This window comes from Piliocolobus tephrosceles, chromosome 6 (genome assembly GCF_002776525.5).
Source record: "Piliocolobus tephrosceles isolate RC106 chromosome 6, ASM277652v3, whole genome shotgun sequence".
Lineage (NCBI taxonomy): Eukaryota > Metazoa > Chordata > Mammalia > Primates > Cercopithecidae > Piliocolobus > Piliocolobus tephrosceles.
The window spans coordinates 33,211,626-33,225,723 of record NC_045439.1 but is presented as its reverse complement, the minus strand read 5'-3'; the positions used below and the strand labels follow the sequence as shown (position 1 = coordinate 33,225,723).

At 41.3% G+C, this 14,098-nt stretch overlaps 1 protein-coding gene across 10 annotated transcripts in view; it reads right to left on the bottom strand.

Moving 5' to 3' along the window:
• Positions 1-14,098, bottom strand: part of NUMB (NUMB endocytic adaptor protein) — a 198,596-nt gene that overhangs the window by 27,808 nt on the left and 156,690 nt on the right. For all 10 annotated transcript variants that reach the window (XR_002724690.1, XM_023183267.1, XM_023183328.1 and 7 more), the window contains one exon: positions 2,507-2,581. Coding sequence is in view for 9 of the 10 variants with exons in the window: in XM_023183267.1 (XP_023039035.1) it covers positions 2,507-2,581 (75 nt within the window). In the remaining variant the exon portion in view is untranslated. The remainder of the gene's footprint in view (positions 1-2,506; positions 2,582-14,098) is intronic.

The following is a 14,098-nucleotide window of genomic DNA, read 5'->3' as shown; positions in this document are numbered from 1 at the left end:
CCCAGCTAATTTTTTGTATTTTTAGTAGAGATGAGGTTTCACCGTGTTAGCCAGGATGGTCTTGATCTCTTGACCTCGTGATCTGCCTGCCTCGGCCTCCCAAAGTGCTGGGATTACAGGCATGAGCCACTGTACCCGGCCATTCATTTATCTCTTTTTCTAAGAAACTAAGAGTTACTATACTCAAGTAGGAACACTAGACTGAGTGCGGTAGATCACACCTGTAATCCCAGCACTTTGGGGTGCTGAGGTGGGAAGATTGCTTGACCCCAGGGTTTTGAAACCAGCCTGGGCAACATAGTGAGACCCCATCTCTAAAAAAAGAAAAAAAAATCTGGGCCATGGTGGTGTGTGCCTGCAGTCCCAGCTACTTGAGAGGCTGAGGTTGCAGGATCCCTTGAGTCTAGGAGACTGAGGCTGCAGTGAGCTATGTCTGTGCCACTGTACTCCAGCCTGGGTGACAGTGTAAGACACTGTCTCAAAAAAAAAAAGAAAAAAGAAAAAACACAAAACAAAAAAAAGGTAGGAACACTATCAGAATCAAGATACACATGAGTTGGGAGATGGGATAGCAAGGCAATCTGACAGAGCTTCTTGCTCAAAGGTTAAGGGCTTCAGATTTCAGCTTCTGTTCCACAAAAATTTGTGCAGATCATGTCATGGTGTTATCACAAATACTGATCCCAACATGGTATTAGTTCCTGCTTATAGCGAAATACAAGGTGGGAAGATGGTCCCAATGGTGACAAGCCACCAATGACTACTAATTACTACTATTCAGTGTGGAAAAAACTAAACTAATGAATGCCAGTGGTGTGAGTAGCCACAAGGGGGCAATATTACTTTCCAACTATTGTATAAAACAATTAAATACATAGCTTTCAAGTGTAACAAATTTCATCCAAACACTAATGAAAACTACACAAGTTCCAAAAAATAATTAAAATGATCACTGTTTCCAACAGTAATGTACTAAAATTGAAGACTATTGCTTCTCTTGAACTTAAAAAAAAGTATGCAATGTAAGGTCAAATAACTAAAATGCAGCTATATTAAATCACTTGAAATTACCAGGCAAGTTGCCTATCAGAACTGGTTTTTACCTGCCAGACTTTCTCCCCTTTCAGTGGCATTTGAATTTTTTTTTTTTAAATTATCTTCTTGTTAAATTTTTTCCTGACTTTAGGTATTCTAGGAAATTTTAATTAATAATTAAATGTCCTTATATAACACCTTATGCTTTCTAGGAGTAGATCTGTGTGTCTATTCTTATTTAGGCATTTAGGATCACTGTTTCTCAAATGCAAAATGCTACCTATGATTTGAGATATTATTTGGATTCTAAGTAAATGTTAACCAAAGAGCCATTTACTAGTCCTTAAGATGTCACTTAAATTGAGTTTTGAGTCAAAAGCCAGGTTAATTAGTTCAAATATCATTTTCTTAAAATAGTGTTTTCTTCAGAGCAAGAAGAAATTTCAGATGTGGAGTCCATCTGTTTTTAATTTTAAAATATGGTAAAAGGATAGTCTATCATCTTTTATATCAAATTTGTGAGAGTGAAAACTTTTTAAAAAATATGTAAGAACAAAAACAGGCCACGCGCGTTGGCTCATGCCTGTAATCCCAGCACTTTGGGAGGCCAAGGCAGGCAGATCACTTGAGATCGGAAGTTCAAGATCAGCCTGACCAACAAGGTGAAACCTCGTCTGTACCAAAAAATACAAAAATTAGCGGGGCATGGTGGTCCGTGTGTGTAGTCAGCTACTTGGGAGGCTGAGGCAGGAGAATCGTTTGAACCCAAGAGGTGGAGGTTGCAGTGAGCTGGGATTGTACCACTGCACTCCAGCCCGGGCAACAAGAGTGAAACTCCATCTCATAAAAAAAAAAAAGAACTCAGATCTTAACACTAAATGCTAATGCTTAGTACCTTAGACATGCTATGTCATGTAGAACAAAATGTTGAGAGAATACTATTTTTCTTAAAGTAAATGAGTAACTAAAGTGGTTTCCTGAACGTTAAATAGTCTCTCAGAAGATTGTACTTTGGACTAAGTGGAAGGATAAAGCTTCAACAATATAATACCTTTCAACAGCTTAAGGGTATTATATCTGATCATTAGAGATTTTTAAAAACATATGAGCAGTCCTATTTATGCTTATAAGAATCTTACCTTAGGTCAGACGCGGTGGCTCACTCCTTTAATCCCAGCACTTTGGGAAGCCGCCGGTGGATCACCTGAGGTCAGGAGTTTGTGATCAGCCTGGCCAACATGGTGAAACCCTGTCTCTACTTATAATAGAAAAATTAGCCAGGCATGGTAGCACACCCCTGTAATCCCAGCTACTCGTGTGGCTGAGGCAGGAGAGTTGCTTGAACCCGAGAGACGGAGGTTGCAGTGAGCTGAGATTGCGCCATTGCACTCCAGCCTGGGTGACAAGAGTGAAACTCCATCTCCAAAAAAAATAAAATAAAATAAATCAAAATCAAAATAAAGAATCTTACCTTAGTTTTTTCATCCACAACTCTGAGGCCATCTGCTGAGACCCACAGAACTGCTTTAACTGCTTTCTTTCCAGTCTTTTAAGAGAAACGAAAAAGGGGAGGGGGAGATACACATATACAATATTAAAAAAAAGTCATCTTCCACAGAAAACACTGACTTCTGCCTTCCAAAAGTCACAAGTACAGATGGAGTCCAAGTTCAGGAGTGGTACCCAAAGCCAGATACTCAAACCAAACTGCAGAAAAGTTCAGGAAAAAATAAGCCAAAGCCATTATTTTACAAACACAATGCAAAACAATAAGATAAAAGTAAGTAAAAGGGAAGTAACAGATGGAATAAAACCCAAGATATCACATTCCATAAAGGGCAAAGAATTCATAACTAGATCCTTCACCCATTTGAAAAATCAAGAAAACCAAGAGACAGATACATATTAAACACATAAGGAGTTACACCACAAGTAGCGTCTACAAGTGTATTTAGAGCAAGAAGTAACATGTCTAAATTGAGATGTTGACCATTCTACTATCCTATGACCCCAGTATGTTATAGCAGGACCATTGGTCACCTAAAATTTTCGTGTTAAAAACACAGTAAGTCTTCATTATTCTATTAACAATCTTTAAAAAGCCATTATTTGTTCTCTCAGAGTTAACACTGACATTTTTCCTAATAATTTTTTTTTTTTTTCTTGAGACAGAGTCTCACTCTGTCGCCCAGGCTGGAGAGCAATGACGCGATATTGGCTCACTGCAACCTCCCCACTCCCGGGTTCAAGCGATTCTCCTGCCTCAGCCTCCCGAATAGCTGGGATTACAGGCGCCTGCCATCACACCCAGCTAATTTTTGTATTTCTGGTAGAGATGGAGTTTTACCACATTGGCCAGGCTGGTCTGGAACTCCTGACCTCAAGTGATCTGCCCGCCTCAGCCTCCTGAAGTGCTGGGATTACAGGTGCGAGCCACTGTGCCCAGCGTCTAATAATTTTAGAGACGAGGTCTCACTATGTTGCCCACGCTGGAGTGCAGTGGCTATTCACAGGTATGATCATAGAGCATTACCGCCTTGAACTCCTGGGCTCAAGTGATCCCCTGTCCCAGTCTCATGTGTAGCCAGGACTACAAGTGTGCACCACTGCACCCAGCCCTGGCTTGGGTTTTAACTTGACATTAAATGCGTGGAGACATTTTGGGGACACAGGAAGATTTAAAAACTACTGAAAAAAATAATTTTCTTTTTACTGGCTCAGAAAATACTTTTTGGCACATGAGAATCACATGAGAACAAGCTGATGCATAATTCCTCCTGTGATGGAATGTAATAGTAATTTAACAGTGTCCTTTCTTTTTAACTGCCTCAAGGATACAGCAAAATAAAACAAAAGCAATATGAAGGCTGAGAATAGGTATCAGATTATCATAAAAAATATAGATCAAAAAGAATCTGTTGCTAAGGTTGGCGCAGAAGCCTCTAGAAGGGACAAGGGAGACTATCAGACCTGTCTACCATTCTCCTCTATATGTGATCCAAGCCTAGGAAAACTTGATATGGGGACATGGCCTTACTTAACCTGTGATCCACTAGGCCTCATCATCTCCACCACCGCCATACATTTGATGAGTGCCTATAATATGCCGGCCAGTGGAAATACCTGGACGGTTACTGAAAGGCAACAATCAGACAAAAAATAAAGAATACAGTAAGTATTACAGTAGTGCTACAGTAGAGCTGAGAACAAGGTACACTGATGTCAGAAAAGAGGTATAATCAAATCTATTTGTGGAATTGGGGAAGGTTATACAAAGGAGAAGACAGAACTGGGTGCTGAAATAATTTTTCTTGATGCTCTAGGTAGGGGCAGGGAGACAGGGAAGTAACAGAAGTACTAGACATGCCAGGCAGAAGAAACAGCAGTACAGGACATGGAAGCAAACAACATGGCAATTCTGGGGCTCTATAAATATTTCAGTATGGCTTGGTAAGTAGACTTGGCAATGGGAGAGGCATAATGGGAGACAGAGTAGGAAAGGCCTAATCACGGAAGGTCTTCTATTCCTGATAAGGACTTTGATCTTGATTCTATGTGTAATTAGGAGCTACTCTGTAAATATTATTACAATAAATTGAATTTAGGTAAAGGAGATTAGCCTTGGTAATATGGGTAGGCTTCATCCAATCAGTTGAAGGCCTCAAGAGCAAAAACTCAGGTTTCCTGGAGAAGAAACCCTGCCTGAGTTTCCAGCCTGTTGGCCTGCTTTACAGGTATCAGACTTGCCAGCCTGCCAGCCCCTACAATCACATGAGTGAGTTCTTAAAATAGATAATATATAATATATATTAATATTTGATATATATCACATATATTGATATATATCATATATTGATATATTTATCACATATATGATATATATATAAAACCTCCTAGAGGTTCTGTTTCTTTGGAGGATCCTGATACAGCAGTAGAAGTTAGACTAGAATGGGTTGATAAGTAAATGAAAGGCAAGAACAGTCTACAAGTATTAAATACTTTTTTAACAAAGCTTTTCTATAAAAAGGAGAGCTGTAGGGCAATAAGGCACAGGCAGAGGATCAAGGGAAGTCTATAAGAATTGTGATACACTGGCATGTTATACTTGAAATAGAATGGGCTTTGGATTAAGATAAATATGAGACTGAATTCAGTGCTACTATTCATAAGCTAATAAAGTTATGTAGCCCATTGAGCTTCCATCTCTTCATCTATAAAATATCTGTAGTTTGTTAAAAGGATTAGAGATTATATACAGTACCTGGAATTTAAATAGGGTAGCCATTTATCATCATTATATTATTAATAAACTTTTAAAAACCTTTCCCAATAGTAAGGCAGAATTCTTAAAACAGTGATATACTGGCTGGGCGCGGTGGCTCAAGCCTGTAATCCCAGCACTTTGGGAGGCCGAGACGGGCGGATCACGAGGTCAGGAGATCAAGACCATCCTGGCTAACACTGTGAAACCCCGTCTCTACTAAAAAATACAAAAAACTAGCCAGGCGAAGTGGCAGGCGCCTGTAGTCCCAGCTACTTGGGAGGCTGAGGCAGGAGAATGGCATGAACCCGGAAGGCGGAGCTTGCAGTGAGCTGAGATCCGGCCACTGCACTCCAGCCCCGGCGACAGAGTGAGACTCCGTCTAAAAAAAAAGAGTGATATACATTTTCAACAATGACAACAAAAATCCTCTTCATGTGCTGAATGGGAAAAGCTAGTGGAACAATGGAAATGGAAGGCCCAAGAAAAAGAGAAAAGTAATTTAGAGGACAAAGTCCAACAAAATGCAGGGTGAGATGGGGCTAGAATACAAGTCTTAGACAGGAGGAGAGATGTCCATTCCTATGAAATGGAGGGATAAAGTGAGGCCGAGTAGATATGAAGACAGATTTGTAAAGGAGGGAGTAGCAAGTGGAGAAAATTCACTCTGCAGAACCATAAATTCATCTGCGAATGTATGGTATTACTTTACCTGCTTTACTTCGCTGGGGAGAGGAAAGATGACAGGCAGAGTAAAACAGTAAAGATTTACAACAGTAGTATGGAGGCAGTCTAGTAGAGTGACTAGGAACCAAGCTGTTGTTTGGATTTGATTTCTGGTTCTGCAAGTTACTCCCATCAAAGGCAGGTTAATTTAACTTCTCTATGCTTCACTTTCTACACCTGTATAATGATGTTAATAATCTCATATACCTCATAGGGTTACTGTGAGGATTAAATGAATTAATGTATACGAAAGGTTTAGAACAAGGACAGTCATATAAATTTACTCTACAAACTGGGAACCCTTTGAAAATGAAAGGGATGACTATTAAAACTAATAAATGGGTGTTATAATAGGGCTGTTCCAGGCAAATTGGTAGAATAGTCATTCACCAACAACAGTAACTGCTCATATTTAACCAACCCTCATGTAACAATTAGTATTTTGCTGGAAGGTAAGCTCCATGAGGGCAAGGTTCTTCCTTCTACCATTCACTGCTGTATCCCTGGAACTTGAACAACACCTGGAACAGAGTAGCAGTTCAAGAAATATTTGTTGAAAGAAAAAATATGCTAAATATCAGTTGTAGGAAACAGGAGACAGCTAACCAGTCTCCTGTTGTAGCTGACCAGTCAATATACAACATTACCAAATGGCACTGACAATTCTAAGATATTTAAATTTGCAGTTTAATCAATCTGCTCATTGTATAATTGTAGCCTGCAAGTGTTCAGTATCTAAGGCAACAGATAGGACTACTTCAAGGTTGGAAGACTGAAGAAGGGAAAAATAAAAGGTCAATTTAGAATGGAACTATTCTCCAGTTAGTCTCCTTACAATATTCAGGGAAATATAACATTTTCTTGGCCCAATTATATGCTTGTTTGTTTGGAGATAGGGTCTTGCCTTGTTGCCCAGGCTGGCATGCAAGTGGCACAGGACAGTTCACTGCAGCCTTGAACTCCTGGGCTCCAGTAATCCTCCCACTTCAGCCTCCCCAGTAGCTGGGACTACAGGCGTGCACTACCACACCCAGCTAATTTTTAAACGTTTTTTTTTTGTAAAGATGGGGTCTTGCCCTGCTGCCTAGGCTGGAGCATAGTGACATAATTATAATTCACTGCAGCCTTGAACTCCTAGGCTCAAGCGATCCTCCTGCTTCGGCCTCCCAAAGTGCTGGGATTACAGGTGTAAATCACCACACACAGCCCAATTGTATGGTTATAAAAACATGTGTGGCCAGGTGTGGTGGCTCATGTCCGTAATCCCAACACTTTGGGAGGCCAAGGCAGGTGGATCACTTGAGGCCAGGAGTTCGAAACCAGCCTGGCCAACATGGTGAAATCCCGTATCTACTAAAAATACAAAAAATTAGCCAGGTGTGGTGGCACGTGCCTGTAGTTCCAGCTACTCAGGAGGCTGAGGCAGGAGAATTGCTTGAACCCAGGAGGCAGAGGTTGCAGTGAACTGAGATCACGCCACTGCACTCCTGCCTGGGTGACAGACCGAGACTCCATCTCAAAAATAAAATAAATAAATAAATAAAATTGTGCTTTTTGAGATAGGCCTCAATAATTTTATAGTATTGTACTAATGTATCAGTAAGGAATCATATTTGTCATATTTCATGACCTCTGATCTCTCTAAAGAAAGAAAACAGATAATACGAATTCTTGTATTTGTTCATACTTTTGGGTGTCAGTTCTTGTACATCATTATAGTTTGCCACATTATAGTTACTTCAGGATTAGATACGCCTGTAGCTGAAATTAAGCCCAGGCTTCCTCTCACAAATTCTACAGTTGCAATACTTCCATATTTCTTTTTTTTTTTTTTCTGAGATGAGGCTTACTCTGTCACCCAGGCTGGAGTGCAGTGGAGCAGTTTTAGGCTCACTGCAACCTCTCTGTCCTGGGTTCAAGTGATTCTCGTGCTTCAGTTTCCCGAGTAGCTGGGATTACAGGTGCATGGCCCCACACCCAGCTACATTTTTTGTATTTTTTTTTTGGTAGAGATGGGGTTTTGCCAAGTTGGCCAGGCTGGTCTTGAACTCCTGACCTCAGGTGATCCGCCCACCTTGGCCTCTCAAAGTGCTGGGATTACAGGTATGAGCCACTGCGCCTGGCCAATACTTCCATATTATTTGTTAACTTGAGTCTTTCATTCTGACCATATAAACTAAGATTTCTGAGCATTTTTAAGAAAAGAAGATAAAAGTGACTGAGAGGACGATGTCTGCCCTAAAACTGTCTACTTGAAACCAGTACCCTAGGTGATCAGGCCACAGTTAACTAATCAAAGGACTGAAAAAAGATAACCTACATTAAGTATGAAATGTAGAATTTACATACAGGCTGGGCACAATGGCTCATGCCTATAATCCCAGCACTTTCGGAGGAAGCTGAGGAGGGTGGATCACCTGAAGTCAGGAGTTCGAGATCCACCTCACCAACATGGCGAAACCTTGTCTCTACTAAAAATACAAAAATTAGCCAGGTGTGGTAGCAGGTGCCTGTAACCCCAGCTGCTCGGAAGGCTGAGGCAGGAGACTCACTTGAACCTGGAAGGTGGAAGTTGCAGTGAGCTGAGATTGCACTATTGCACTCCAGCCTGGGCAACAGAGTGAGACTCCATCTCAAAAAAAAAAGAAGAAAGAAAAGAAAAAGAAAAGAAAGAAAAAAAGAATTTACATACATCTTAGTGGCACAAACACCTCTTTAAAAAGACAACATGCTGGCCAGGCATGGTGGCTCACACCTGTAATCCCAGCACTTTGGGAGGCCAAGGTCAGTGGATCACCTGAGGTCAAGAGTTTGAGACCATCCTGGCCAACATGGTAAAACCCCGTCTCTACTAAAAACACAAAAAACAGCCGGGCGTGGTGGCACGCGCCTGTAGTCCCAGCTACTCTGGAGGCTGTGGCATGAGAATTGCTTGAACCTAGGAGGCAGAGGTTGCAGTGAGCCAAGATCACGCTACTGCACTCCAGTCTGGGTGACAGAGCGAGACTCCATCTAAACAACAACAAAAGACAATATGCTTCAGGAACTAATAAAAATGTGGAAGTGGCAACACAGATGTTCAGACATTCAGAATTATTTTATCATCGCTGCTCTAACACTTTCTACTTTAATAATAATTTCACGGTTATAGGTAGAATTCACACTGACAAATACGAGTATCATGAAGCTTCACAATAATGACAAAAATCCTTTTTTTCAAAGAAAACCGATCTAATATGGACAGAACTTTACTAACTTAGAATTTAAATTGGTGAAATCTGAGCAGAAGGATCAAGCTAACCAAAAGTGAAAAATTAAAGTATAACTTTCTCAAGTAATTACTCTACACTATAAATATCCAGCTTAGTATTTAAAAATTATTATCTTCTTTAAAACCTTTTGTTATGGGTAGATATAAACCAATATAGCAATTAAGCAGGTTCTGACACTGGAGAAAACAATAACATATAGTGAATCTATTACAAATTACTAAATCAGGAAACTTGTACCAGAAGGAAATGCACAGGTAATCTTAACACAAAAAAATCTGGTGAAGGAACACAAAATGGTTGGGAAAATGGCACAGAAATAGTAACAAGCTCAGCACACTGTAAGATGACTTTCTCCTAAATATAAAAGCTACACACAGTAAAAGGCAACTGAAATAACCAATTGCTATCTACCTATCTCCAGAGTTTTTTTGTTTGCTTTTTGTTTCTTTAAGTAGAAACCACTGTTTCTTTCTTTTTCTTTCTTTCCTTTTTTTTGTTAGAGACAGGGTCTTAATTTGTCAACCAGGCTGGAGCGCAGTGGTGTGATCACAGCTCACTGCAGCCTCAAACTCTTGGGCTCAAGTCATCTACCCACCTCAGCCTCCTGAGTAGCTGGGAGACCACAAGTAAGTACCACCACACCTGGCTTTTTTATTTTTATAGGACTTTTTATATATTTTATAGGACTTTCATAGGACTTTTTCATTTTTATAGGAAGGGGTCTTATGTTGCCCAGGCTGGTCTCAAATACTTGGCTTCATGTGATCCTCCCACCTCAGCCTTCCAAAGTATTAGGATTACAGATGTGAGCCACTATGCCCAGTTGAAACCATTTTTAAAAAATAAATTGAAAAAGGATGAAAATGACAAGTCGGTGATATACACGGTAGGTGGAAAGATTCTTACATTGCTCTTTTATTTCATCAGTATAACTGATGTTATCCTTGGGAGAAATGAGTTTTGTTTTATTTTTTGAGACAGTCTTGCTCTGTCGCCCATGCTTGGAGTGCAGTGGTGCGATCTTGGCTCACTGCAACCTCCACCTCCTGGGTTCAAGCGATTCTCCTGCCTCAGCCTCCCGAATAGCTGGGATTATGGTGCCTGCCACCATGCCCAGCTACGGCTAATTTTTGTTTTTTGTTTTTTTTTTCTTTTTTTTCTTTTTGAGACGGAGTCTCGCTCTGTCACCCAGGCTGGAGTGCTGTGGCTGGATCTCAGCTCACTGCAAGCTCCGCCTCCCGGGTTCACGCCATTCTCCTGCCTCAGCCTCCCGGGTAGCTGGGACTACAGGCGCCGCCACCTCGTCCGGCTAGTTTTTTGTAGTTTTTAGTAGAGTTGGGGTTTCACCGTGTTAGCCAGGATGGTCTCGATCTCCTGACCTCGTGATCCGCCCGTCTCGGCCTCCCAAAGTGCTGGGATTACAGGCTTGAGCCACCGTGCCCGGCCAATTTTTGTATTTTTAATAGAGAAGGGGTTTCACCATGTTGGCCAGGCTGGTCTTGAACTCCTGACTTCAGGTGATCTGCCCGCCTCAGCCTCCCAAAATGCTGGGATTTAGGTGTGAGCTACCGCGCCTGGCTGAAATGAGTTTTTAAACTGTTGAAATTAGCAAACTTTTTTTGTGAAGGACCAGATAACAAAATATTTTAGGCTTTGCAGGACATACGATCTCTATTGTAACTACTCAACTCTATGACTGCACAAAAGCAGCCAGAACAATATGTACACGAATGGGCATGACTTTGTTCCAATAAAATGTTATTTACAAAAACAAATACAGTAGTGGGCCATAGTTTGCGACATCTGATATAATCATAATCTCTATAAAGTAATTAATTGAATGTTCTTGGAAAGATAATTCTTTATACTGAAATATTAGACCTGTTGGAACTGTGTCCTTGAATTTATTTTCTTTTTTTTTCTGACAAATGTATTTACATGCTACCCATTTTTTTTTTTTTTTTTTTTGAGACAGAGTCTCGCTCTATAGACCAGGCTGGAGTGCAGTGGCGTGATCTCGATCTCGACCTCGGCTCGCTGCAAGCTCCGACTCCCGGGTTCACGCCATTCTCCTGCCCCAGCCTCCTGAGTAGCTGGGACTACAGGCGCCCGCCACTGCGCCCGGCTAATTTTTTGTATTTTTAGTCGAGACGGGGTTTCATAGTGGTCTCCATCTCCTGACCTCGTAATCCGCCCGCCTCAGCCTCCCAAAGTGCTGGGATTACAAGCGTGAGCCACCGCGCCCGGCCTACATGCTACCCATTTTAAGGTGCTGTCCAACTCTAAAATTCTATGTTCCCAAGATCACCAATGAGATAAGAGCATGCCATTGGCAAAAATAAAAATGACATTTGGAGGCAAGACAGTTCTGCTGGGCATATGCTAGGTAAGAGCAAAAGGGTTAAGCAGATGTTCTAATGTAAGCTGAAGTGAAGAAATGGTATAAAGACACACGGAAACCTAATTTTGCATAGCTTTGAAATGTTAAGAAGCAACAGCAGCAAGCAGACCAATTAGGGCAGAACAAGTCACTCTCCGAACAACAGTGATTTGCAATTCTACTGTGCAAAGTTCCTACAGCTACAAACCAAAGAGGTCTTCAAAGGTACCCAATGTGTAAAGAATCACTGGTCAGTCTTTCTGCCACATCTACACAGAGGCAAGCATTACAGAGTAATGGTGATATATAAACCAGGAAACCATGATACAGTGTGCCTTGTAATAAACAAGAGACTTTTTTCAGAGGAAACCCAGCTTCACTGTTTTTTAAATCAGAAAAGCCTTGAAGTCTATAATTTGATATTTGAATTTCTGAACAGAATGGTATAATAAATAAATTTTGTCTTATAATTCCAAAATCCAGTGAATATACCCCAAAGAACAAAGCAGCGAAAGGACAGAAACACAACTTTCTTCAGGATTTGAGATTGTACTGTGCTCAGGAAGAGTACAGTAACTTTTAGTCTCAGATGCTAAGGTTAATTATTCCTGTACTTTCTTAAATGAGAGGGGCACTTAAAGGCTTTTAGGAAAAAACAAGCATGGAGCATGTCATGAACTACACAGTAAAGGAGAGTTTGGAGAGGCAATTTAGCTCTTCTAGTATGCCAAATCACTTCAATTGGGGGAGGGGAGACCTAGGGATTATTCCAATATTAAGTTCATTTTTCAAAGGTATATAGTAGCTGAAATGAAAATTCTAGAGGCATCTCAAATTCAACCTGTCCAAAACCAAATTATCCCTTCTCACAATGAGTGATTCCACCATCCCCTTGGTCATCCATGAATGAAATCTGGGTCTCATCTTCTGTTTCCTTCTCAACACCCCTAGGTTGAACGAATGAATGAATGAATGAGTGTGCAACATGTCTTCTCTCATCCCAATGTCCCTGATAGTGCTGTTCCTTCTGTCTGAAATCTTTCTCTTCTAACTTAGTTTAATTGGAACTCATAGTTTTTAGGCTCAGCCTTAGGTGTCATCTCCTTCTAGAAGCCTTCATTACAACCTTTCACATTCACTCTTCCTCTTTGCTCCTGGAGCACCTGTTATTGTCACACAATTTGGTAACCATGTCTTTACCTATCTGATTCCTCCCACAACAGGGTGAACTTGAGCAGTACATTCCTCATTCATTCCTTTATTCATTAATTCATAGTAAATGCCTGATAATGGGGCTTTTGAGCGAAGGGAAAGAGATGAGGAAGTGAGCCACACATACATCTGGATGATGTGTGTTCCAGACTAGAGGTTACAACAAGTACAAAGGCCCTGAGGTGAAAGCATATCTGGTGTGTTTAAGGAATATCCAGGAGGCTAGTGTGGTTGGAACAGAGGAAGCAAGAAGAAGGCTAGGAGGAGATAAAAGAGGAAAAAGACAGAGGGGATTCATACGCAATGGCCTACAAGGCCTAAAAGACTTTGCCTTTTACCCTGAGTAGATCAGGAAGCTACTGGATGACATGGGACAGTGAAGCAATGTAATCGGGCCTCTGCCCTTTTTTTTTTTGAGACGGAGTATCGCTCTGTTGCCCTGGCTGGAGCACAGTGGCATGATCTCGGCTCACTGCAAGCTCTACCTCCCGGGTTCACGCCATTCTCCTGCCCCAGCCTCCCAAGTAGCTGGGACTACAGGCACCCGCCACCACGCCTGTCTAATTTTTTTGTATTTTTAGTAGAGATGGGGTTTCACCATGTTAGCCAGGATTGTCTCGATCTCCTGATCTCGTGATCCACCCGCCTAGGACTCCCAAAGTGCTGGGATTATAGGCGTGAGCCACTGTGCCCAGCCGGACCTCTGTCTTAAAAAGATCACTCAGGCCGATCTCTCAAGAGGGGATGGCAGGAGGACAACAATGAAAGCAGAGGTAGTAGGATGCTAGTAGAATGCTACTGCAATGGTTCAGTTAGGAGGAGATGCTGGCTTGGACCAGGGTAGGAGTGGTGGAGATAGTGAGAACTGATTAGGTTCTTGAAGGCTAAAGCAGACAGGAACTGTTAATGGAGTGGATGTAGGGTATAAGAAAAAGAGAAGTCAAGGTCAAATCCAGGGTTTGGCCAGTGCATAGGGACAGAGATGCTGTATACTGAGACTGGAAGAGACTAGGAGAGAAAGATCCTTCTCTCCTTGGGGGAATTCGATTTGTGACATATTAAAGGGTGAGGTGACTAGCAGATATCAAAGTGAAAAAGTTTAATAATGATGATAGTGACACCTATCTACCAAAACAGGCCTTTTGGTGCTCTTTACTTATGTTTATTCATCTAATCTTCACAACAACCACATGAAGTAGGCATTAATTGCAA